The sequence below is a fragment of the Callospermophilus lateralis genome, chromosome 2, assembly GCF_048772815.1.
Source record: "Callospermophilus lateralis isolate mCalLat2 chromosome 2, mCalLat2.hap1, whole genome shotgun sequence".
Classification (NCBI taxonomy): domain Eukaryota; kingdom Metazoa; phylum Chordata; class Mammalia; order Rodentia; family Sciuridae; genus Callospermophilus; species Callospermophilus lateralis.
The window spans coordinates 97,251,731-97,276,623 of NC_135306.1; the positions used below are offsets into that span (position 1 = coordinate 97,251,731).

The following is a 24,893-nucleotide window of genomic DNA, read 5'->3' on the forward strand; positions in this document are numbered from 1 at the left end:
AGCCAGAGGGGCCGCCAGGGGACCGCGGCAGCCGCGCGCTGTGGCCGCCTGCTGCCACTGGCCGAGTGGGCCTTGCATCTGATTGATCTTTTTCCTGGAGAGAGCGGCTGGGCCACGCTCCTGCTACCAACACCTGCCCGCATCGGGCGGACTTCTTGAAAACTCTACGGTGCGCCTCAGCCAAAGCCCCCATGCTCCCCGATTCTGCCGCCGCCCGGTGGCAGGCGCTCATGCTGCTGCTCCTGCTGCTGCTGCCGTTGCTGCCGCTTGCCCGCGGCGCCCCAGCCGGGAGGGCGACCCCGGGGCCGACTTCGGAACTGGTAGTGCCCAAGCTGTTGTCGAGCAGCACCGGCGAAGTCACGTTCCACCTGTCCGCCTTCGGCAAAGACTTCATGCTGAGCCTGACGCCCGACCCCAGCTTCCTGGCGCCGGAGTTTAAGATCGAGCGTCTCGGGGACTCCGGCGGGTCCGCCGGGGGAGAGCGGGAACTACGCGGCTGCTTCTTCTCCGGCACGGTGAATGGGGTGCCTGAGTCGCTGGCGGCCTTCAGCCTGTGTCGCGGGCTGAGCGGCTCCTTCCTCCTGGCCAACGAGGAGTTCACCATCCAACCGCAGGGCACTGGGGACTCTCTGAACCGGCCGCACCTCCTACTGCGCTGGAAACTTGGGGAGCGCAGCGGGGAACCGGGGCTAACTGCAGCCGAAGCCCGCCCTCTCCCTCGAGGACCCGAATGGGAGGTGGAGACCAAAGAGGGTGAGGAGCAGGAAAGAGAGGATGATGAGCAGGAGGACGACGAGGAGGAGGAGGAGCGCAAAGAAGAGGCAGAAGGCACCAGTGAACTGCCACCACCCTTGGGGGCCAAGAGTAGGACCAAGCGGTTTGTATCTGAGGCTCGCTTCGTGGAAACACTGCTGGTGGCCGATGCGTCCATGGCTACCTTCTATGGGGCCGATCTGCAGGTAGGACTCCGAGAGCTTTCCCCAGTTGCTCTGCCTGGATGCCCCCAGCACATCTCCCAGCACCTGTCAATTTTTCCCTTCCCAAGCCCTCATCACCCTCCCAAACCCGACCCCAAACCAGAAAGAGTAATAACTCAAAATGTTTAACTTCTTCCATCCTGACTTCTCCACTCCAACCCCCATTTTAGAGTGGAGGTGCCGGCGTAGTCTTCCTGCTCACAACCCTCTCAGTCTTAGTCTCCAGCAGCACGTGGTGATAGGAACAGAAAGTGGGTTTGAACGCATCCCCCAGGCACCTGCTTCTCCCAAAAGAGATGAAATTTGAACATTTTGGAAGAACACCCACCCCTACCCTTATGTCCTCAGCTCTCTACCGTTGCTAGAGAGGTTCCCAGTGAAAGGCAGCTAGACTGGAAAGAGGTAGCGATTTGGCTCCCCTGGGGTAAGGAACTTCGGTTGCCATAAGTAAAAGACATTGTCTGGAGGGAGTTGAACCTGGAAAGGGGCTCCCAACTTCTGTGTGCCCAGCTGGTTGTAATCAAGGGGCATGGACTACCTTGCCAACCTGGCGCTGAGCCCCTGCAGAACTTGGCAGTGCCAGCATCCAGCACAAGGAGGAAGGGGAACAAAATTTCTGCCTGGGGGCTCAGCCTAGGCAACTGACATTTCAGTGAAAAAAGGAAGGGAATGGGGAGTGGGAATGAAACTCTTACAATTAATGTCTTTGGAGGGGCCAGAGCTGTGCTTGGTCCATCCAGCTGTCCTCTGCCCAGATGTAACTAACTTTCAAATGACTGGGACAGAAATACTGAGTACAGGGGATGACTGCTGTAGCCAGACCATCTCTAACTAGATATAAAGATGGTGCTGATTTAGCAAGAGATGTCTGTATCACCCTAAGCCCTGATACCTCCCTCCCAAAGACTGGGCAGAGGTCTTTCCAGGAGAAAAAAATATGTCTTTTCAGTGAAAAAAAGAAGAGAGCTATCTTTCTCTTCAACTAGGAAGCACAGGACCAGACATTCGCCAGTTAGAGAAGAACTGATTTGCCCAGAGGTCACAGTTCCCTGAAATAGGGATCCTGACACCACAGCAGCTCAGTTAACACTTTTGTAGTGATGGCATTCTTGGCTGGAAACCCAATTCTAGTTCAGCCTGTGCCTGACTGTTGAGGGCACCACAGGCATTGGCATCACCTATGCAGAATAGTCCAGAAAAGAAGGCAGTTAGCCCTCTATTTCTCACCTGATCTTACCCACTCTCCTATCACCAGGAAGTGCAGAGTGAGAAAGATCCAGTGAAAAATGGATGGGACAGGAAGTACTGCTGGTGAGAGATCCATGTGGCTGCTCTTCTGGCTACTGTCTTTTGTGGTATTGGCTTCTCCCAGAACACTGCAAGGTGGCTCTGAGCCCTCAGGGCACTCTAACTCACGAGCTCTTGGTTAATACTGATTAAACATTTGCTTCTCTGCTGACCCTGAGAGCAGGAGAGAGGCACTAGCCTCCTCTGATTCCTTTTCCCAAGCAAGTAGTGAAGAGGGTATCAGAAGAAGATAAGAGGGCCTCTCCTATCTCATTAACATCACAATGGTCAGCTTCAGGGAGCTCCACCAAGAAAGAAGCTGAGATATGTTTATTGCAAACCTAGAAGAGAGAGTCTGGGCCTGTTCTCCTGAGCAGACCAGTTTCTGACATGTACCTGAAAACCAACATACAGAAAAGCCAAACAAGAACATGGGGAAGTAGCAAAAAAAGTATTTTTTTTTTCAGTCTTTCCTGTCCTCCCCAACACCTTCCTTGTTCTCACTCTCTCAGCTCCTCTCCTAGACACGGGAGATGCCAAGTATTTCCCTCAAAGACATATTTGGCATCTCCAGACATCACAGCTGTCCAGAGGCAGCCACACTTTGGCACTGGGATTCAGGATTCTCCAGCCACTGTTAACAGAAGGCTCAACTGGGTCCTGCACCAGGTTTTATTCACTCTGCTTGAGATCCAGTTCTGCTACCCCAGACATGTTGCTCTCTCTGTCACAGAGCCATCAGGGCATATCTATTCTCATGGGACACCTAGCTGGATTGACCTGGGTGATGGTTGCTCCGTTCCCTCCTCCTCTACATATGCAAGTTTTCTGGACCTTTGACAGCTACACACAGGCACCTCTGCACCCTGCCAGCACCAAGTAGAGAGCATCAGAATAGGGTCACCAACTGTGAAGGCTGCATTCTTCTCCCTGGGGAGTGTACTTCTGAGTCTCATGCAGAAAAGAAGTCTTTACTGAGCTGGACCAGCCCTGCCCCCTCCACCTTGGTCTCATCAAGTGGCAACCCACCTGCACTCCTGCTCCCACCTATTAGGGTGAGAGAGGGGCTGGGGCACATCTGTCTCTATGACAACCACTGGCTCCTCTGCAGCCACTGAAATTTTCAGCTTAATGCCTTGGGCTTTCTAAAAACAGGTCCATATGCTCAGCTGAGAGAAGAATGAAAATCAAGGCTTGGCACCCCAGGGCCTGGCCTACTCAAACCCTTTACCCCCAGATGGAAGCTAGTGGGTGGTTTTTTGTTTTTTGTTTTTTCATATTTTTATTGGTTCATTATAGTTGTACATAATGATGGGATTTGTTGTTACATATTCATACATGCTTTCAATACAGCAATATAATTTGGCCAATATTACTCCCTAGCACTTGCCTCCTCCTTTCCCTACGCCTACCCCCTGGTCCCTTTCCTCTACTGATCTCCCTTTGATTATCATGAGATCCCTGCCCCCTCAACCTTTTCCTTTAGCCTTTTTAGCTGAAAGCCAGTTCTTTAAACATAACTCTCCAAGGAGTTTCCTATAGACTTCATTCACATGAATGGAAGGCACTTTGGGGTATCTTAGAGTAATTGGGGAAAGATGTTGAAAAGAGCATCTCTGCCCTTTAGGGAGTAGAAGACACCTGTACATAATCAATTCTAGTCTGAGTGCCTATGAGGGTGCTCCATGATGAGCCCATCTCCTGGAAGGTTCCACCATTTTCTGAGTATTTTCAATTTTCAGAGTGGTTTTACATGCATGACCTCATGGAAATACCTGTGAGGTAACAGAGAGCTCACAGAAGCCATAGACTTTTCCAAGGTCACAACACTAATGAGTAATGGGATAGATTTGCAAACCAAGTCTCCCAGACCTGGGTCCAGCACTCTTTGTGATTGCACCATGGTACCTCTTTAGCATAAGAAAGTCCGTAACTCTGTTCACCCTATGGCACTTGTCTATGTTGTGGGGTGGATCTTTAAATTGAGCAATCCAAAGATATCCAGCTGAAGTGTGAAGCCCTATCCTGAGAAGAAACCACCTTCACCTTCAAAGCTGTGAGAACTATGTTCCAGTCTGGTCCCACTGCTAAGCGACAATGAAGTTTTCCAGAACTCTGTACCATTGCTTTCACTTAATCCCTTGACAAAAGAGGCCCCTGCCTCCCACCTTCTTATCTGGTTTCAGAGTTAGAGCGCTCAGACAAAGAAGGCTTGCTGAAAGGAAGGACCACCTTGAAAGAGACCATTAACAATGTCTGCATCCAGCCTTTGCTCATTGCCCCCTGGATGAACCTGACCAGACAGAGTGAGTGGTGGGCTGAGCAGTGCCCCAGGCTCTGTCTGGGAAGTTTCTGCCAGTGTTTGGGCAGAAAGCTGAGCTTCTGAATTCTCTTTTTAATAGAAAGGGTCTGGGAGAAGTGTTGATCTTCCCCAAAGCCAACCAGAGCATCCCTAGATGTCAGGCTCCTGTCACAGCTATCTAGCTCATCTCCTTACTCCTATCCTCTGGGGCCAATGTCTCCCACAGGCTCTCACACTGATCATATAGCCTAGTTCACCCAGCACAGTCCAAGTTTATGCCTGTTGTGGCATAATTATTAATAGCATCATCTCTCAATGTCAAGAGTGTCCTCGTTTAGAAGATAATAGAAACAGAGGCCCCACCTGTTCTGTAGCTATCCCAGTTTTCATGGATGAAAGACAAGAGTTGTTTGTGCATGAATTATGTTTTTCCCACTGGCAAAAGAATGAGTCTTCTCCCCTTGTGTCTGCTGCAGTCAGAACTACTAAAGATATAAAGTATTTCCCAAAGAAAATATCTTAATATCCAAAGGCTAGGTGTGCATAGACAATGACAGGGACAGCCTTGCTTGCTGGCATGTTTGGGTTTGTTTGGGCCAGACTATAGTTTTCCTTGCAGTAGCAATGATGGGTGGTAATGTGGCAACCAGGAGCATAGAATTTAGGGAGAAATAGAGATAACTGTGTCCTTGAACAAGTTACCTATTTCTGCATACCCTGATTTCTTCACCAGAAAAATAGAAGCAGTTACCTAAGTCCTAGCATTGTCTTGAAGACAGAACTAAATATGGAAAGTACTTGATCCAATACATAGTAGGTGCTCAGCAAAACATAGCTATTACTAGAGTTGCCTTCAGCGAAGGAAACCATTTGTCACAGTGGGATGATGGTGTAGCCACACAACACTGGAGTGCCAGACACTGCTTTTCAGCTTCGCTCTCCCAGAGGGCAGAGAGGCCTTCTTTTTCAGCTTGCCCAAACTCCCAAGTGTTTAAGGCTGACAACTTGTAGTCCTGCCTAAGTGTAAGCTTTAGAGGTGACATTGCTCTTTGCTATTTGGAGAATAAGGCAAGATAAAGGATACCCATGCAGATACCTCTCTTTCCTCCTCTCACTTCTTTCCTCTTTCTTTGCTTCTCCTCCATCTACTCACCAGTACTATCTTGAACCCTAGAGAAATACCAGGAAGAATAATGGCCCCTGGTTGTGAAAACTGGCTTTTCTGTATTGCTGCTCTTCTGATCTCTGCCAGTGTGTCACAAGGGAAGCTTTAGGGCCTGCTATGTGATAACCAAATGGGCAAAGAATAAAAGATGATGTTCTGTCCAGGAAAACTACTGCTGGATTCATTTGGCCCAGGTCATTCTCCCCTAGACTCCCACCAGCTTTGGCTGCCACAGGAGCCCCCCTGCTGGAGGGGAAATCTCCTTGTTTGTATCTGAAAGAATCAGAGGTCTATGTCCCAGCCAGCTGACTGGACCATATTTTTCTATTCCTGTGGATACCAATGGAGAAGACTCGCCCCCCCCACCCCCGTCCCCTGGTGGGGGGGGATGCTTTCTTTCCCTAACAGGAGTTAAGGGCATGAGATCCCCAGGTCACTCAAGAGTAGGTTTGTTTGACCATTCTTGGCCAGACTGATCATGGGTTCCTACCAATTTGTTGGGGGTTTTTGGAGGTTTTCTGAAAACCATGGACCCGATAGTCCTAGGTGAGGTGGGGAAGGATCTTGTTCACATTCTTGGGCATACTTCCTGCATTTACATGGTGAGTAAGGAGGTGTGGGAGGTATAAATAGACTCCAGGTGGTAGAACAAGCCATCTGACCTTTCCCTTGATCAGCTCCCAGGCCTACTCCCTGTACAACTAGAAGTCAGGCTTTCCCTTTGGACCCAGAGGATTGGTGGGGAATCAGAGATCCACAGACCCAAGGTGACACACCTAGCCCAGGCTCAGTGGTCTTTCCCAGATACCCTGAAAATGCAAAAACTCCTGCCAGTGTTTCTCTGAGGTGCCAACTGGGAGCAGGAGATGGTAGGGATGACAGAGCTGCTCAGGGACACAATAGACACGGAGAGGTCCACAGGACCAGGGCTTAGGATTCTGAAAGGGACATTGGACCACACAATCCTAGCAATAAAAATGAGATGGTGAGTGACCAGGAGGAATTTCAGATGTCTTCAAGTCTAACCTATCACTCTGAAGCAAAATGGCTCCCTGGCCAAAGCTTCCTGGCCCAACAACTGTGCAGTGTCTGGAGAAGAGAATCATATGAGTTCCCTAAATTACAGAGAAGGAGGTCCCTGCAAATCTTAATTCTGGGAAACTTTCATAGAATGATTTACCCCAACTTTCATAGAATGATTTACACCATTTTCTTTTTAGTTGTAGCTAAATACAATACCTTTATTTTATTTTGTTTTATTTTTATTTGGTGCTGAAGATTGAACTTAGGGCTTCACATGTGCCACGTGAGCGCTCTACCACTGAGCCACACCCCAGCCCGATTTACACCCTTTTCCTTTATCTTCACTGAGGACATGACCAATGCATCATCTCTCACTTAGTCCCATTTGATCAGCTTGGAGCATACAGACTCTTCTCAGACCTCAAGTCTAAGTTTCTTGTGCTGACCTGCCATGGCCCGATGCTTAGCAACTGGCATCTCATGGCTTCACACCATATTTGAAAGATCTCCTCTTCCCCAATTTTCAGAATGTGAAATGGGTACTCCATGAAAAGAAATCTTGTGAAGACAAATCTTGAAGAAGGCAACCTGTGGTCCCTGCCTGTCAGACCCTGCTCCTTCCTTGAGAGACTAGGAGACTCTTTCTGAACCCCAGAAGCAGTAAAGACCTGGCTAGGAATCAGCCTCAGCAAGCTATCATTCCTCAGTGTTCACCCCCAATTGCATAATATGTGATTGCTTTTTTTTTCTTTTAGGAATATAATTCCAGGAGCAAATGCCAAGTTTCAGCTTTGCTGATATTTACATCAGCCTAAACCCAACTAGAGTACTTGACATGCTAAATAACCTGCACTTAGTAACCTGCCAACCTTTCTCTGTAGAACTAACAACAAAATACCTGCCTCCTTGCCTTCAAAGTGAACAGACAGGTCCCATTCACAAAAAAAAAAAAAAAAAAAAAAAAAAAAGAGAGAGAGACTCATCTGGAACTCCCACACACAGCCTGTGCCATTGGAATGTCTCTCTAGTCTTTCCCCCTCCTTCAATTCCCATCTTCCAGACCACAGAAGAACAGAAAGAGAGGCTGATAGGAGGTGATGCTCCAGGGAACAGAGAAGCAGAACACATGAACAGCAGCCCAGTTAACCATACTATAAACTGAAGGCATGCCTGCCTCTGTCCCTTTGTCTCTGCCTCTGCAAAATAATCCAAGAGGGCAACTTCAAGAAGCCCCTGTGGCAGGAGAATCAGCTCCCATCTGGCCTCCTCTCAAAGCCTTGGAATTCATCAGGGGAGCTGTTGGCAGCCCAAGGACAGGAGAGAGGCCAAGCAATGATGTAGGTTCCTTCATCTGGCTTGGGTGGAACTGAGAGCAGGTGGGATCCTAAGCACATGGGTCTCATTAGGCCTTCTGGATTCTCTCAAGTCCCAAGCAGAAGGGAATAAATCCTTCAGGGCTGTCCAAGCAAACATCAACAAGCCAAACCGTGGGAAGCTAAATGAGAAAAGTAGGAATGTCAGAGACAGACATACCTGGGCTGGCATCCTGGCTTTAAGAGTGGTGTGACCTTCAACAAGTTATTGAACTTGTGTGACTCTCCACTTCCTCTGTGTCTGCTTCATAGAGTTATTGTGAGAATTTGATGAGGTGATGTGTGTCTAGTGTGGCCAGTGGCTGGTGCAGAGTAGCTATTGCTAGGAGTATTTATTATAATGAGCAAAGTTTGAGGTTAACAATTCCCATTCTGAGCAGTAGAAATTACCCCAACAGACGTTAGGAAAATGCTTGGCTGAATTCCAAAAGAGAAACTCTAACCTTCAGCACTCAGATCATTGCTTCCAGGCTGAGGCCAGGGAAGGGGAGGAGGTTGGCAGGAAGACAGTTGGTGTCCAGATTAAGGCAGAATAAACCATGCAGCCCAGAAGAACTATCTATCTGCAGCTCCAACACAATAGCCAGGAGCTATATATGGCTATTTATGTGCTTAAAATATAGCTGTGTGGTGGAAGAACTGTCTTCTAATTTTATGAAATTTTAATTACCTAGGATTTAGATAGCCATGTGTGGCTTGTCTGGATGTTAAATGCACAAGCTTTGGGGCCAGCATTTGGGTTTAAATTCAGATTGTCCACTCATTCACCCTATGATTTTTGGACTAATTACTGAGCCTCAGTTTACTACCATGGCAGATGAAGGGAAATAACACCAAGCCCACAGGGGTTTTGTGAGTCATGGCAAGATATTATACACCCAATGCTCAACCCAGAGCCTGGAAGGAACAAGGTAAATGCCCTGTCACAAACCATGATGGCAGAGGGCAGGCCAAGAACCATGAGATTGAATACTTCCCCCTTCCCATTGTTCTTCCTTCCTGACAGAACCACATGCTGACCCTGATGTCAGTGGCAGCCCGCATCTACAAGCACCCCAGCATCAGGAACTCCATCAATCTCATGGTGGTCAAAGTGTTAATAGTGGAAGATGAAAAATGGGGCCCAGAGGTGTCAGACAATGGTGGGCTTACACTGCGCAACTTCTGCAACTGGCAGCGGCGTTTCAACCATCCCAGTGACCGCCACCCGGAGCACTATGACACGGCCATCCTGCTCACCAGACAGGTGTGTGGGCTGGCTCCAGAAATCCTGGGTCTGAAGGGGGACAGGCTGGGTGGATCAAAAGGAGGACCACTAGGCCTGCCCAAACATGGGAACTGTCTCCCTGCTGGCCTCAGCTGGACGCCAGAAGCCTAATGCTTGGAATGATGAGGAGGAGGTCATGAGGACAAGTGTGAGGTATTTGCAAGGGAAGGAGAAGAATCTTGTAAGGGCTCTTTTCCAAAAGTTCATGACCAGCTGTCTGCTGAGGTCATAACAAGAGGAAACAAGCTCAAGCCACTCAGTGAGAGAGCTGGAGTTGGAAGTGGGACAAGGGTTCTGTCTTCAGGGGTTGTTAAACACAGAAGCAGGTAACCAGGCAGTCCTTCAAGATTTCCCATGGCAGGGGGGCTGCTTACCCATCAGGCTTGATTTAAACAGCTTTCTGAAGACAAGGGAGTGTGGTATTGTGTGCCAGGCCCTGTCAGCTCCTTCAGGACTCACAACAGTCCCAGGGTCAAGGATGGTGCTATCCCCATTTTATAATTGAGGAAACTGGGGCACAGAGAGGCTACACAGCTCTCTTGCCACACAGTGGCAATTCCCATAATTGAGCCCAGTCAGGCTTTCTGTGGGGTCTTTCTCTGAACCACTGTGCTGTTCTGCCTCTCAAAATGAGCCTATGAAATCCTAGTAGCCCTAGGATGCTGCCGTCATAAAACAGGGAACAGGCTTTCTTATGTGAGTGGCCCATGGTAGGACACGGGGCCCTTCAGATAGCTTTGTGTGTGTTGTTGATGTTGTTGACGTTTGCAGTACTGAGACTAGAACCCACGGCCTCATATATGCTAAGCAAGCACCACTAGGCTACATCCCTAACCCCTTTAATTTTTTATTTTTGGGATAAGGTCTTACTAAGTTGCCCAGCCTGGCTTCAAACTTGGGATCCTCTTGCCTCAGCCTTTTGAGTAGCTAGCATTAATAGGCATGCACCACTATCCCCTGCTTCGTTTTTTGACAAAAGTGATTTTCATGGGTTGCTCTCCAAGTTCGAAAGACAAGGATAGGTGAACTAATCTGACCATAACTAAGATAGAAAAAAAAAAAACAATAATGAAGGGCCACAAGGTCGGATATCAAGACACATAGAACCCTACTGCTGCTACCCAGACCTTTACAAAGCTCAGTTAACACAGGTGAGGCTTAGGCCAGCAGTTGAGTATCCCATGTAATGGCCGGTGGGGAGATTCACGTGGACCTGGTGCCTTCCTGTGATCCTATACCTGCTGTACACGTGCCACAATCACTGATGGCTCTCTTCACCAAGCAGAACTTCTGTGGGAAGGAGGGGTTGTGTGACACCCTGGGTGTGGCGGACATCGGCACAATCTGTGACCCCAACAAGAGCTGCTCCGTGATCGAAGATGAAGGGCTCCAGGCGGCCTACACCCTGGCCCATGAGCTAGGTAAGATTTGCTGTGTCAAAGCCACGTTGCCACATATAGGAAGGAACTATCTCTTCCGGGTTCAATAGTCAGCTATCGCAATTGGCCATCATATCTCATAACGTAATTCTGACAGAGTGGGTTATATACAATAGACATTGTGCATGCTATTGTAAACTCCATTCCCATCCTGAGCATAAGGACAAAACACCACAACAGTGTCCTGAGGCATCATCAAAGTCACCTGAAGAGTGCCAAAACATGAAACAAATGTCCAGGTACAGCCACGATGCCATACATAACTGAGCAGTAGGGTGTGGGGTACCATGTTGGACAGCAATTAGAAGAGGTAAATGTGAAATTCAGACAGGTAGAGACAAAAAATAAAGGGGTACTAGTGTTCCTCAGTCATCCGAGAACACTTTCTGGAATAGATAAGGCTAAAACCAAAAATCTTTAGGTAGTCAAGGTGTGGCTGTTTTCACAAGGAGCTGGTGATTGGTAGCACTGCCAAAACCATCACCACAGCTAGCCATGTGGAATAGACCACGGTCTCTCTGCTCCCTCAGGGCACGTTCTCAGCATGCCCCATGATGACTCTAAGACCTGTGCACGGATGTTTGGGCCTATGGGCAAGCACCACATGATGGCACCGCTCTTCGTCCACTTGAACAAGACACTGCCTTGGTCTCCATGCAGTGCCATGTACCTCACGGAGCTCCTGGATGATGGCCACGGTAGGCCCCACTTGGCTTCCTCTCTGCTTCTCCCTGTCCACCTGGCCAGAGGGCCTCTTTGACAGCTCTCGGCACCTGCACTGACTTGGGGAATCCCAAGACCTGTGCTTTCTCAGAATGCTCTTAGGGTGGGGAGAGACGTCAGAGGTGTGTCATTCTTTGAAAGGCATTCTAAGAATTTCCCCAGAGGGCTCCTCCTTGCCCAACTTCCTGTAGCCTGAGCTCTGGGCTAATTTAGATTTATTCATCGAAGCAGGTGGAGTTAGTTTTAGAAGTTTGTCTGGAAGAAGTGAGTCTGAGCAGAGCTTAAAGGAATGGAAGAATGTTTATGGTAAAGAGGAGAGAAGATAATGTTCCAGGCTGGAGTGGTTTCTCCTATGGTAGCTCAGAAAAGGCAAGGAGGCAGTAATCAGGTTGTGTGAGAGCAAGAAGTGGGGGATCAGGGATGCCTGGTTAAAACAGCTTGAATTGTTGGATAAAGCAGTGACACAATATATTCTTCTCTTTGAAAGAGGCAGGGAGACAAGTAGTACAAATATAGTAGATTATCCAAACAGCAGTACTTGGGTCGCTCTCCAAGTTTGAAAGACAAGGATGGGTGAACTAATTTGACCATAACTAAGATAGAATGTCATGTCATGGTTTTTAAGAGGATATTCACATTCCCAATTATTGTGATGTAGGTTAAGGGTATGGCTAGATGGTTATCACTAAGTCCACACTGGGAGTCATGGGAAATGCATCCTAGATGTTCTGATAATAAAAGAGAAAGTCAGTCCTACAAAACTTCTTGCTATTGTTAGTCAAAAAAAATTAAAAACAGTCTTAGATGATTGGGTATTGATAGTGTTTGGATCAAGGTCAAGGAAACCATGATGTCTAGACTTTAAACTACATCATATGAAATTTGATTGTAATGTGGGGCCATGCAAACTGAGGAGACCCTGCCCCTTGTTCTTACTTCTCTACTTCCTCTCTTTTCAGGGGACTGTCTCCTCGATGCCCCCACCTCCGCCCTGCCCCTGCCCACAGACCTCCCAGGCCGCAGAGCCCTCTATCAGCTGGACCAACAGTGCAAGCAGATCTTTGGGCCTGGTTTCCGCCACTGCCCCAACACCTCTGTGCAGGACATCTGCACCCAGCTCTGGTGCCACACAGATGACTCTGAGCCCCTTTGTCATACAAAGAATGGGAGCCTTCCCTGGGCCGATGGCACCCCCTGTGGACCTGGGCACATCTGCTTGGATGGCAGCTGTCTGCCAGAGGAGGAAGTGGATAGGCCCAAGGTGAGGAAGGAGGAGAGGGAGTAAAAGAAGGAGAAGGCTGTTTTCAAAGGGGGAACCACACTTGAAAGTCAGGAACTATGAGACTTCAGGCTAGACTGCAACTTCTGACTTCTAAGTAAAATCACTCATAACAAACAAACTGAAGCATATTTATCCATACAAGCAAGGAGCCCTTAGAGGCTGTACTCATGGTCTATGGGATGCTGCTGTTGCTCTGGGAATTTCAGCAACTCACCCTTTGAATTGCTTTGAGACTGAATAGAGAGCTTTTATACAGATTGTTGAGAGGTGTGAAGGCCAAAGATGGGCACAGAATAAAAGACAGCCTTTCCAAATTCCATTATAAATGAAAAGAGTGACATGGACAGGAACATTTTATCAAGGATTGAGTGACAAGTGTTCATAGCCTCCCCATATTTAAGCCGAATTCCTAATTACAGATGAGGGGAATGAGAGTCATTGTGGAATTCCATACTCAAAGAGGAGGAGGAGAGAAGGAATTGGAGCTGCCTCTGACCAGGCAGAGAAATCTTGGCCCAGTGCAGAGGAAACTTCCATGAAAAACCAAGGCAATGCCAGTGAGGGTTTTTTAAATGATTCACTTCTTTGCACTGCTCTTAATACATCCAAACTGCAAGGCTGATCACATTTCCCTTACTGCGAGTCACGGAGCCATCACTATGAAACAGCATCCGCTTTGTTTCACAGCTTGATCCCCACCCAGCACAGAATCACCAGGGTGGCCCGAACTCACTCCATGGGGCCATCCTCCATGACCCATCTTTTGTACTAGGCTTCAGCAGTCTTTTGGGCCACATAAGCCACACACTCTCGTCCTAAGCCTGCATCAGTGCAGGATTCATGGATTCATCTCAGCAACCTCCCAGTCCCCTCATTCATTCTCTTTCCACGTTTTTGAAGGGAGGGGAGAGAGGTCAGTCCACCCACCTCCAGAAGCAGAATCAAGCTAAATGCAGGGAAAGAGTGATATGATATTTCCTCTATTTTTATGGAGAAAGGGCAGATCATAAAATAATTTGTATACACAGAATTGTCTGTAAAATGAAAATATTGTATCTTTATGATTATATATTTGGAGCAAAAATATGAAAGGATATTGATGAAGATCATAACAATGGTTTTTCTCTGGGTAGTAGTATTTTTAAAGAGTATTCCTTTCCTTTTTTACACTCTTCCATATTTTTTATATGTACATGCATTTTATAACATTTTGAACCAAGGGACAAAGCTTTCTTCTCATAAATTAATTGTACACTTGGAAGTAATTGTGTATGTCCCATGTATTACCCTAGCATTGGAATCAGTAGCGACATTTGGAATAAATCTTTACTGTGGGTCCTGTGCACTCTTGGTGATTTAGCAGCATCCCTGGGCTCATCCTTCTAGATGCCAATAGCATAAACCCTCCCCAACTGGGCAACCACGGTATTTGCACACATTGCCAAGTATCCCGTGTAGAACAAAATGTGCTGCCATAGAGAACCATGATGTCAAACCCAGCCATATCCCTATGAAAGGCTCTCTTTCATTTATTCAGCAGTTATTCTGTTGTGCACCTGAATAAGGCAAGGTACTGTCTTATATACCAGGCAGTCAACTGTGAATGAGCCCAGCACAGCTTCAGGGTTCACAAAGCTGCAGCTAGGCAGGCCATACAATCAATTATCAAATAACTGAAGCAGTTACAAAACTTTGTGCACCGAGATGAGAATAGCTAGATGACAAAGTCAGGCCCAGTCCCCCCACCTCTTTACTTCTGATCCAGTGGCACTGTATATTGCAGGTTGTGGTGGATGGAGGCTGGTCCTCATGGGGGCCCTGGGGAGAATGTTCCCGGACCTGCGGAGGAGGAGTACAGTTTTCACACCGCGAGTGTAAGGACCCAGAGCCTCAGAATGGAGGAAGATACTGCCTGGGTCGCAGATCCAAGTACCAGTCATGCCACACGGAGGAATGCCCATCTGATGGTAACAGCCATTTACGGCCACACCTGCTAGGGCAGCTGCTATTTCTGCTGCAACAGATTGCCAGGGGAGGACAAGGGTGGTTCTCCCAGGATGCAGAGTTGAACTGTAATCCACATTTAAATGGGCTCTGCAAACTTGGGGGTGGCTCTCAGGGACCCAGGACAGTTCTTACTATGTTGGGAAATGCTGGCAAAGTCAAGGAGAAATTTTGCCCTGATCTTCCAAGATGTGGAGACAGAGTGTGTCACTCCTAACCAAACTTACTGAGGAAGGGCTTTTGCAGAGGGGCTAGTGTCTAGGATAATAATCCTCCTGGAGGCATCTGAACCCTCATCTATGCACAGAATGGAAGTGTTTTCCAAAGCAAGTGCAGAGCCAAACCTCCAAGGTCTCTCCAGCCAGCACTTGGCCTCGGGAGGAGGGAGGATTTCTGAATCTGATTCCTGTGTACATTCCTGCTGGGAAGAGTTGCCTGTCTTTCCCTGGGGCCATAACAACTGCCTGACGGAATAGTCCCAGGAAGCAACACTACCTACACCTTTCCCTGGCATATTCTTCTTCCTTGGAATATGCTAGAAGCACACACAGTAACTTAGAGGCAGTAAGGGGCCACAGGAAACTTATGAAAGGGAATCATTAGAAGTTTTTCCCCCAACCAACCCATCCAACTCCCCTTTGAACAGCTCCACGAAGGGTTGGCAGACATAAAGACAAGCAGAGGTTTAGGACCGGCTCGTCCAAGTGCCAAGACACCCTGGCATTTGCTTGACATCTAATGGGAGAATCTGTAGGCGCTGCAATTTTGCAAGAATCAGCAATGGCATGAGGCTCTAGAAATTTTGTTCTGGAATTGTGAGAGTTTGCCTGGCATATGGGCTGAGATGTTCCTGAGAAACGAAGAGGATGAATATAAGGTACACAGTAGATAACAGGCAATAGGTAACATGATTTCAGATACACCAAGGTCAGCCATTTCAATCAAGAATTTTTTAGGACTCTTGCGTGTCTAGAAATATAATGGTTGTTATAAATGATACAAAAATGTACTCTGATTAAAGAACCAAAAACCCCTTCATCTAGCAATTACAATTTAACCTATGAGGCACAGACCCTAAGCATGGAAGGAGGTCAGAGAAAGGAGATGCTTTGAGGGGAGTTTGAACCAAGGAAGGCCCAGAGGATGGAGATGGCAGCAAGTTCTGAGGGAACATTTCAAGATAAGGAAGAGGTGTGAGAAGTGCCATCATTTGCAGAATTTGCCAGTACATCAAAGCCAAACTGAAGTCTGAATCAGAGTGTAATGGCTGTCCTATCAGGTCACCTGGAAGCTTCTCAAACACAGCCCAGACCCCCTCTACTGTAGTGACTCAGAACCTCAAGGTGGAGCACCACATCTGTGTCTGGAAGTTTCCACGGGTCATTCAGATTCACAGCTAGGGTGGAGAATTATGGTAGGAAGACCAGGTCTAATTTCAGGATGTGTTGGGGGAAACACCCAGAACTTATTTCATATGGATCAATCTGTAAGCAATGTGGAGCAAGAGTGAGTAGAGGCAGGTACCTGTAAGAGGCTGGTCACTGGGTCCCAGTGGAAGCCCTGAGGTCTGATGGGGATGGTGAAAGTAACATGAAGCCATTTTGGGTCCCAAATTTTCCTAACTATAGGGGAGTACTTCATGACAGATTGGAAATCGTGGCTAGAGATGCTCAAATGTACAGGAGGGTCAAGGATGCTAGTCTCAAGACTGAAATATGGTAGTGTCATCAAGTGAAAATCAAACCAGTTAGTGGAAGGACCAAATGGTACTTGGCATTGCTGAGCTAGAGGAAAGAGTAGTACATGCAAATAGAGCTCCCCCATAAGCACCCAGAGTTACAGGAAGCGGGGTATATGGATGGGTAAGACCAAAACTAGACGTACAAGTTGAAGATCCATTGGCCACATGCGCAGTGTCACTGAGGAAATTGAGATAGAGTACTATTATCAGAGTTCCAAAAACATAGCTTCATGCATCATTCTGTACCTTCCACATTTGCTAAATTTTTCCCTATTCCCATCTGTAAAATAAAATCAATGTCTTTCCAAATGGAAAGGATATTTATCCCAGAAAGGCCAGCAGGAAGCTAGATGGTTCCTTTCCTTACCCCTTTGAGTAAGGATCACATGTGCATCTAGGTCAGGCTGTGTCTAGAAACATTGGGCCCAGATGACACTGGTCCTGCATCCTTGGGTTGAGTCCAAAACCTAGACCAAGAAATGGTCCTTGAGTCAAGAAATTTCTCCACCTACGTTCTCCTGACTTCAATAGGTATATTACAGTCACTCTATTTCTTACTCTTTTTAGGGAAAAGCTTCAGAGAGCAGCAGTGTGAGAAATATAATGCTTACAATTACACTGATATCGACGGAAATCTCCTGCAGTGGGTCCCCAAATATTCAGGGGTGTCCCCCCGGGACCGCTGTAAGTTGTTCTGCAGAGCCCGGGGGAGGAGTGAGTTCAAAGTGTTTGAAGCCAAGGTGAGAATCCTACTGTACTCAGATCAGATGGGGAAGAAGGCACCTATGGCAGACCCCTCCTGCAGGCTGTTTCTATGTACCATATACTCTATCATCCTTTCCTTTCCCAGGTAATCGATGGAACTCTATGTGGTCCAGAGACTCTAGCCATCTGCATCCGAGGCCAGTGCGTCAAGGCTGGCTGTGACCATGTGGTGGACTCACCTAGGAAGCTGGATAAATGTGGTGTGTGTGGGGGCAAAGGCAACTCATGCAGGAAGGTCTCCGGTTCCTTTACCCCTTCCAGGTGAGCTTCCCCAGAAATTGTACACTGGCAGAAGAACATATCAGACTTTGGACTCTAATCAGCCCAAGTTTGAATTGCAGCTGCTCCTTAATAGCTCTGTAGATTGGGCAAGTTATTTAAACTCTCTGAGCTGCAGTTTCTCTGTAGAACGTCAGCCATCTATCTGAGAGTCACTGTAATGATTTCATGCGATGGAATGAGTGGAGCCCTGGGCACAGGGTCAAGCCATAGATAGGATGGAACTCAGGGCAGCTGTTTTTTTGATTTTTGTTTTTTGTTTTTGGTTTTTTTATTAGAGGGAGGCCACCTGGATACAATGTATCAGCTCTGAGTCAATCTGCTGGAGGGCTGGGCTGAGTAGCCTGGCCCTTTGCCAGAAAACAGTTCCTCCAGGCCTCTGCTTTAGGAAGGACATCTCACCTTAAGCCTGGTGAACCTTGTCCTCTTCTAGATGAATCCTCAGAAAAGAGGGTACAAAAGAGTGGCTCAGCAACCTCACAAATCTGAGAACTCAGAACAGTTTTCTAACATCCACATGCCCCACATTCATGTAGCTCCTAGGATTTTTCAAAGTCCTTTATTTCAACGGCCTCATTTGATTCCTAAAACAAGTTATGAGGAAGACAAGGCAAATACTATTACCCTTTATGTTACAGACAAAGAAACTAAGGCAGAAAATGATTAAGTGACTCTTCTAAGATCACACTGAGAGTTAATGACGGCCCAGAAAGAGAACCTGGATTTCTTAAGTCCTTGGGGATTATTTTTTCCTGCCATTCCATGCACTTTCTAAAGAATAAGGGCATGGTCACATGATAGGGGCTACACTCTGCTACTCTGGGCACTAGTACATATATATTTTTCTGGCAGCTAGGTAATCATCCAAGCCTCCTCCCACTACTCCATCTGCAATTCCTCAGAGGCTTTGAAAAGTGATTACTTACCTAGTGATGCTTGCTCTACCCTGCCTCAAATTCATTTATTTTTCTCCCTCCCTCCCTCCCTGCTCTCGCTCTCTCTCTCTCTCTCTCTCTCTCTCTCTCTCTCTATATATATATATATATATATATATATATATGCATATATTTGTGTCTCATAGTAGACAACTTGGTAGTATTCAATTTTAAGCTCAAAGGATATAGGGTGGAAAACCATAAGTTCTTCAGATTGTTGGTCCTTTAGCACTTCCTCTTAGGCCCTGGACATATGGGCCTTGGATATTGTTATAGCCTTAGACTAAACAGCTAGTCCTGGTTGGGAACATGACAAGAATAGCAAAGAACTGGACTGTCCTCCTCAATACTCTTCCCTTTCTCCCTAGCCTCTATAACCCAGATCCCCAGAGGAGGACAAAAGAACTAAATCTTCTTCATCCTACATAAAGCCCCATACCTATAATGGACGAACCATTTTCCCTAAATAGCTTCCTTTCACTGCTTGGTACTCATGGCTCGGCACATTCAAAAGGTGATTCCAAAGAAGTAAGCTTTAACTATCCATCATCCTGAGATCCTGCCCTAAGTCCGTAATAACCATAGATGCTGACTGACTCAAAGAGGTGGTATGGGACTTCCACCCAGGTCAGTTCTGGAACAGGTGACAAGATCAGATTTTTCCACATGGGTTTGAAGTCTGGGTGTGGAGGTGGCCAAGCCTAGTTTTACACCAGCACAAGGAACTAGATATATTTGAGATCTCACTTGAGTCAAGAAATGCCAGATTTGTGTGCACCAGTGCAGCTTTTCAAACCCCTTTGGGCTCTCCCTCTATGTTGTTTTTAGGTCCATCCATCCCAACTCCTTAACCCAAACACTTACAATAGAGCTGACAGATGAAGCAAAACCCTTGAAAATCCTAAGTACAAGACGTTTTTTTTCTGCTTCAATAGCTAATTTATTTAGAATTATAGGGCAATTCCTTTATTATTGAGTAATTGTTTTTGTCTGCCCACTCTCAAACACCAGCGGTGTTCACTTTAGTCTCAAAGACACTCTAAAGACCTAGGCTGCCACCAGTCCTAACAGTGTCTCTCTGTTCCTATAGTAGTTATGGCTACAATGATATTGTCACCATCCCAGCTGGTGCCACAAACATTGATGTGAAACAACGGAGCCACCCAGGGGTCCAGAATGATGGCAGCTACCTAGCATTAAAGACCACTGATGGGCGGTACCTGCTCAATGGCAACCTGTCCATCTCTGCCATAGAGCAGGACATCTTGGTGAAAGGGACCATCCTGAAGTACAGTGGTTCCATTGCCACCCTGGAGAGGCTACAGAGCTTCCGGCCCCTACCTGAGCCTCTGACAGTGCAGCTCCTGACTGTCCCTGGTGAGATCTTCCCACCGAAAGTCAAATACACCTTCTTTGTTCCAAATGATGTGGATTTCAGCATACAAAACAGCAAAGAGAGAGCAACCACCAACATCATCCAGCCACTGCTCCATGTGCAGTGGGTGCTAGGGGACTGGTCTGAGTGTTCCAGTACCTGTGGAGGTGGTTGGCAGCGGCGGACTGTGGAGTGCAGGGATCCCTCAGGCCAGGCCTCCACCACCTGTAGCAAGGCTCTGAAACCTGAGGATGCCAAGCCCTGCGGAAGTCAGCCGTGTCCCCTGTGATCATGTGGTGGGAAAGGGTCTTGTGCTCATGGACTTGGGGTGCTGGGGTGTGGACAAGGGTCCCCTCCAGTGACCCTGCATATCAAGGTGGCATGGCCTGCCCAGGCCTTCCCTTGCCGCAGCCCCTTGAGTAGTGCCTGAATTCATAAGGGGGAGGAGAAGAAGGGATGGGGATGACAGATCCTAAGTCAGCTGTCTAGTGGACTGAACCTTGCTCAGGTTCAAATAGAGGGCATAGGTTAAAAGGCAAAAGTGCACTTATTGACTTCAATGGGAGACTCAGAGCCAGCCTATTTGCAAAGGACTAGCAAAGTTAGATTTAAAGTTTTTTTTTATTTGGTTTCCCCGATAAATAATCTACCTCAGAGGGGAAAATATATTAGTACAAGAGAGGCGTGGGGCAGGGAGTCAGTGATAATGTCAAAGCAAACTCTGTAGCTGTGCCCCAAGCTGTCTTTGGAAATGACCATGACTATCTTCAGTGTTAAAATTCATCATCTAAAGGGCCGCAGTGTTGGTCACATGGTTGTGGAGAGCCACATGTTCTCAGGCTGCCACCTGCCAGGGTGGACCCATTTCAAGTATTTATGCAAATGTGTCTCTGAACTAAAGTGTGATCTTGTGCCAATGAAGTGGTGTAGTCTGGTTCATTCTTTAGAAAGGGCAGGGAACCCAAAGCCCCACGATGAAGGTAAAACTAGGTCAGCTCACCTCAAGCACACACAGAACAGCTAGCATCTGGCTTGTCTCTTCTGACCTTTACTAAGAAGGAAACTGGGAGATCACCATGGTTATGTGGTACCTCTTGAGCTCATTTTTCTTGAGAAAGAGTATCCCATTTTACTCTTCAAGCTGCCCCATCTTACATACTCTCCTGCTTCATTTTATTTAAGCCAAAAATACATGATCCTTCTAAGATCTCAGGAATTCTAAACCTATACCTAGGTAACATCCCAGTGACTTCAGCATCTGTTTTCCAGATGATATGCCAAATTTCATCCACATCTCATAATTCTTTTGGCCCAAGAAACTCCCATCCAGTATGGCATTCCCCACCAGGTACCCCATATCTACCTGAGAGCCTCCAATATCCCCTTTTCTACCCATATTTTCTCTTCTCTCTCATGGCTCAGAAGCACTCTCTGGCTCAGTCTTCCATATAAGTAACTTAGTCCTTGGTCGTGAATGGGTGAGAAGAAATGGACAACATTAAGAAATGACAGCTCAGTGGCAGAGCGCTTGCCTAGCACAAGTGAGGCACTGCGTTTGATCCTCAGCACCACATAAAATAAATAAAATAAAGGCATTATGTCCATCTACAACTAAAAATTAAAAAAAAATAAAGAAAAAAGTAATGACATTCTAAAATCAGAAGGAAGAGATCTCCTTTTGACCCCTTTGTCCTTCCCTTTGGGTTTCTCTCAAGACATGGGGACACAGGCAGAAAGGATGCTAGATGGAGCCCCAGTGTGAATGAGTTCTCAGACCCTTGGGGCCCAAGACAAGGCCAATACAGTTTCAGCCCCAACTGTCCCCCTTAGCTGGTCTCTACATGGTGGCAGTTGACAGAGATATTGCTTTTCCCTGTCTGCCCAGTCTGTTTAATGAGTGGGAGGCCAGGCTTACCTAAACATAAACAAGCACACACAGAGAGGCATGTTGTTGATGACTACTAAAAGCAGATTTTTTCCTTGCTGTGAACCAGTTTTGTTGAGGCTGATAGATGTTTCTGTAAGTCTTTATCTCCTTCTGTTTATCATTCTTCCCCAAGTAATCAAGGGCAAGTGTGTCCCCCATTAACTGCCCTTGTCAAGCCAGCTGTGCCATCCTAACTGCCTGCATTATTACCAGGCACAGGTTTTGCCCTGAAGTTCAGCTGGCAGCAGAGCTGCTGATGTGCAAAGCAGAATGGAATCCAGCTTGGCTCTCCCTTGCTGTGTGGGCTCGGCAAGGCTCACAGAATACATACTTGTTTGTGTCTGGAAATTCAACAGCTGCAGCTCAGGGACTCAGAAAATAGAGCTGCAAAGGGAGACCACACCATTGTTTGCCCTGGCCAACCACAACCATCCTTTTAGCCCACAGAAGGAAAGACTATATTTCCTCTAATATTTGCATTCTCCAACCATTGCTCCTGATAGAAACGGGTACTGATGCCTTCTAATGGAAGCCCCTAAGGCCCTGACTCAGCAGGTAACTTGGTCATTAATCTGGATCCTCCAAGCAGCTGCCAGAAATATTCCAAATTGATACATTAGCAACAAAATTCATTTCCAACTTTTCATCCTTAAGATAAGTAAATCCTTGTCTGGCATTTGTTCTCTGCCTTTTATCCCCCTATAGCTTACCAGAGGATTTTGAGAATTTGGGAAGAGAATTACCCAAGCAATGAGAAGCATATCTCTGCCCAGCAATCACCACCCCTTGCTCCAAGACTGTCAGCTACCCCAAGTCCCTGAGGCACACACCATCTAGGGTGCTACAACAGTAAGCAGAGGAAGCAAGAGACATCACTCCTATCCTTGAGAAATATAAACAGGGGTTTGCTCTCCTTTGGTGGCCTGTGGCTGGAGGACAGTATGTCTTTATGATGAAAGCTCTCCTCCAGCACAGCACGTTTCCCATCTGTGCTCCTCCAGCTAAGCCTGCAGCTTTGGAAAAGCAGCATGTGGGACATGAAAGAGAAAGAAGTCCCCCATTTAAGCTGACATTTTTTGCTGGTTCATTTTGGGTAAGCATTAAAGGAAAAAATACCATGGTCATATTTACCTTACATAGGACAATATTTTAGGGGACTGAGAGTTTAGCTCAGTGGTAGAGTGTGTGCCTACCATAAGCAAGGCCATGGGTCCATCCCCACCAGTACATGAGTAAGGAAGAGGAGGAGGAAGAGTTGAAGAAGGAGTGAAGGGAAGAGGGCAGGGAGAAAGAAAGAAACTTCTAAATAATACAAAGAGAATTAGAAGTTGGAATGTTGAGTGAGCCAAGTGGTTGAATTGGGACTCCATGTTTTGCCTGTACCATGTTGGTCCCTCCAAGGCATCTGTCCACTTTATAGGTTAACACTTCAGAATGGCCTGACCAAGTTTATCAAATTAGGTGTGCCCCGTTGTAATATGCCATGTTTCCCAGGTTCATTCTTCTTCTGGTAGGGAGATTCACTAACATTCCACTTAAGAATTAGCTGACCTTGCTCAAAATTGAATGCTGGCCAACCAACACTTCCCAGAAAAAATAAATAAATAATGGGACTTCTCATAGCCACTGCTCAACTATTGGGAAAAGAGGGACAATACCCAATGTACAATTACATTCCAAACTGCAACACTAAAGCAAGGAGAGAAATCCACCTGTCTGTTGTAGAACTTACTTTCCCTCAGGCCTTGAGCTCATCAAGGAGAGACAAGAAATTTCTGGCTGGTCTTTCATCCCCATGGGCTGCCCAGCCTACCCTGACAGAGGAGCAATTGTCCCCACGAAAGAAGAAAGCAAAGAAGCCTTCCCCAGACCTCACCGTTCCTCATTCAAACGTCTTGTAAGTCCCAAAGGCACTGAAAGAGTTTGTCCTCAGCCAAATACAACTTCCTGTTTCTAAGAAAGGGAAGAAAAAAATAGTTGAAAGGATTTTTGGATAGTGGAGATTTCAAGTTTCTGTAAACGCAAATGAATCAGACACATGTGGAATAAATTTCTCCGGAAGTAAGAAAAGATGCTGTGAGTTTCTCTTGCTGGACCAGAAAGTGAGAAAAGGGGAGCTGGGAAGTGAGGTACATCAGATGCTGAAAGGAGAGAGAAAAGCCATGTGAATGTTGGATCAAAGAGAGGGTCTCAGTGATGACAAGGGTCAAAATGCCCCTCCCGAGACCACTTCCTGGCTTACTGATTACTCAGAACTTCTCCACCTCTGATGTCATAAATTCAAATAGCCTACTCCCCAACCACCACTTCCCATCTTTCCAGATCTTTCACTAGCTCCCACTAAACACCCTTCATCATCAGGTCCCTAGGTCCTAGACTACCCGACATATGTACTTTTTCCCATTCATCTTTACTTTTCTGTCTCTACTTTTTTCCCTGGGTTGCTTAGCCTCCAAGTTCTGGCAACCTGAATATTGCCAATACTCTTAGTGTCCTTGCTGTGTTGACTTTCTCCCCAAAACCTCAACCCCAACTTGACTAGTCCAGTCTTTAGAATTGATCCTGATCCCAAAGTTGTTGACTCCCTGTACCTACAAGATTCCAACATGCCAAAGGCTGTTCTCCTTAGAGACCTGCTGCTTGTATGCACACAACCCAGCATAAGATTTACATCCTCTTCCCTGGATTTTCAAAGGCTAGGAAGAGCTATTCAGATGCCACTAATACCCCAACATTTTCCAAGGCATGTTCTCATCTCTTAGGGCAAACCCATCCCAGGGCACCCATCCCATTGACTTTCTCTGTCACTCAACAGCAGAGCCCCACTTTGGGCACATTCCACTCTCTCCTCATACTCATTATTATTATGCTAATGAGAAGAATTCATACCACTGGAAAAATCATATCATGGAGCTCAGATATGTCACTATTAAGTTATGGTGTCCAGTGGAAACTCTATGCAGCAACCCAAACAAGGAGCTCTCTCTCTAACTCTCACACAAATCATTTTCCATTTTCTCCACTCTCCT

At 46.8% G+C, this 24,893-nt stretch overlaps 1 protein-coding gene across 1 annotated transcript; it reads left to right on the forward strand.

The window, feature by feature from the left end:
- Positions 1 to 191: 191 nt before the first annotated feature.
- On the forward strand, positions 192 to 20,226 carry Adamts8 (ADAM metallopeptidase with thrombospondin type 1 motif 8). Its single transcript, XM_076843560.1, has 9 exons — positions 192 to 959; positions 9,134 to 9,373; positions 10,680 to 10,815; positions 11,364 to 11,531; positions 12,516 to 12,817; positions 14,622 to 14,805; positions 17,151 to 17,323; positions 17,434 to 17,609; positions 19,656 to 20,226. The coding sequence occupies exons 1-9, from the start codon at positions 192 to 194 to the stop codon at positions 20,224 to 20,226; spliced, it is 2,718 nt and encodes a 905-aa protein (XP_076699675.1).
- Positions 20,227 to 24,893: the final 4,667 nt, after the last annotated feature.

Bases quoted from the DNA above. Each gene is read 5' to 3' on its own strand.
- Adamts8 (XM_076843560.1), top strand. From the start codon at position 192: ATGCTCCCCGATTCTGCCGCCGCCCGGTGGCAGGCGCTCATGCTGCTG. The intron at 10,816-11,363 runs GTAAGATTTGCT...CTGCTCCCTCAG, and splicing joins CACCCTGGCCCATGAGCTAG to GGCACGTTCTCAGCATGCCC. The intron at 14,806-17,150 runs GTAACAGCCATT...TACTCTTTTTAG, and splicing joins GGAGGAATGCCCATCTGATG to GGAAAAGCTTCAGAGAGCAG.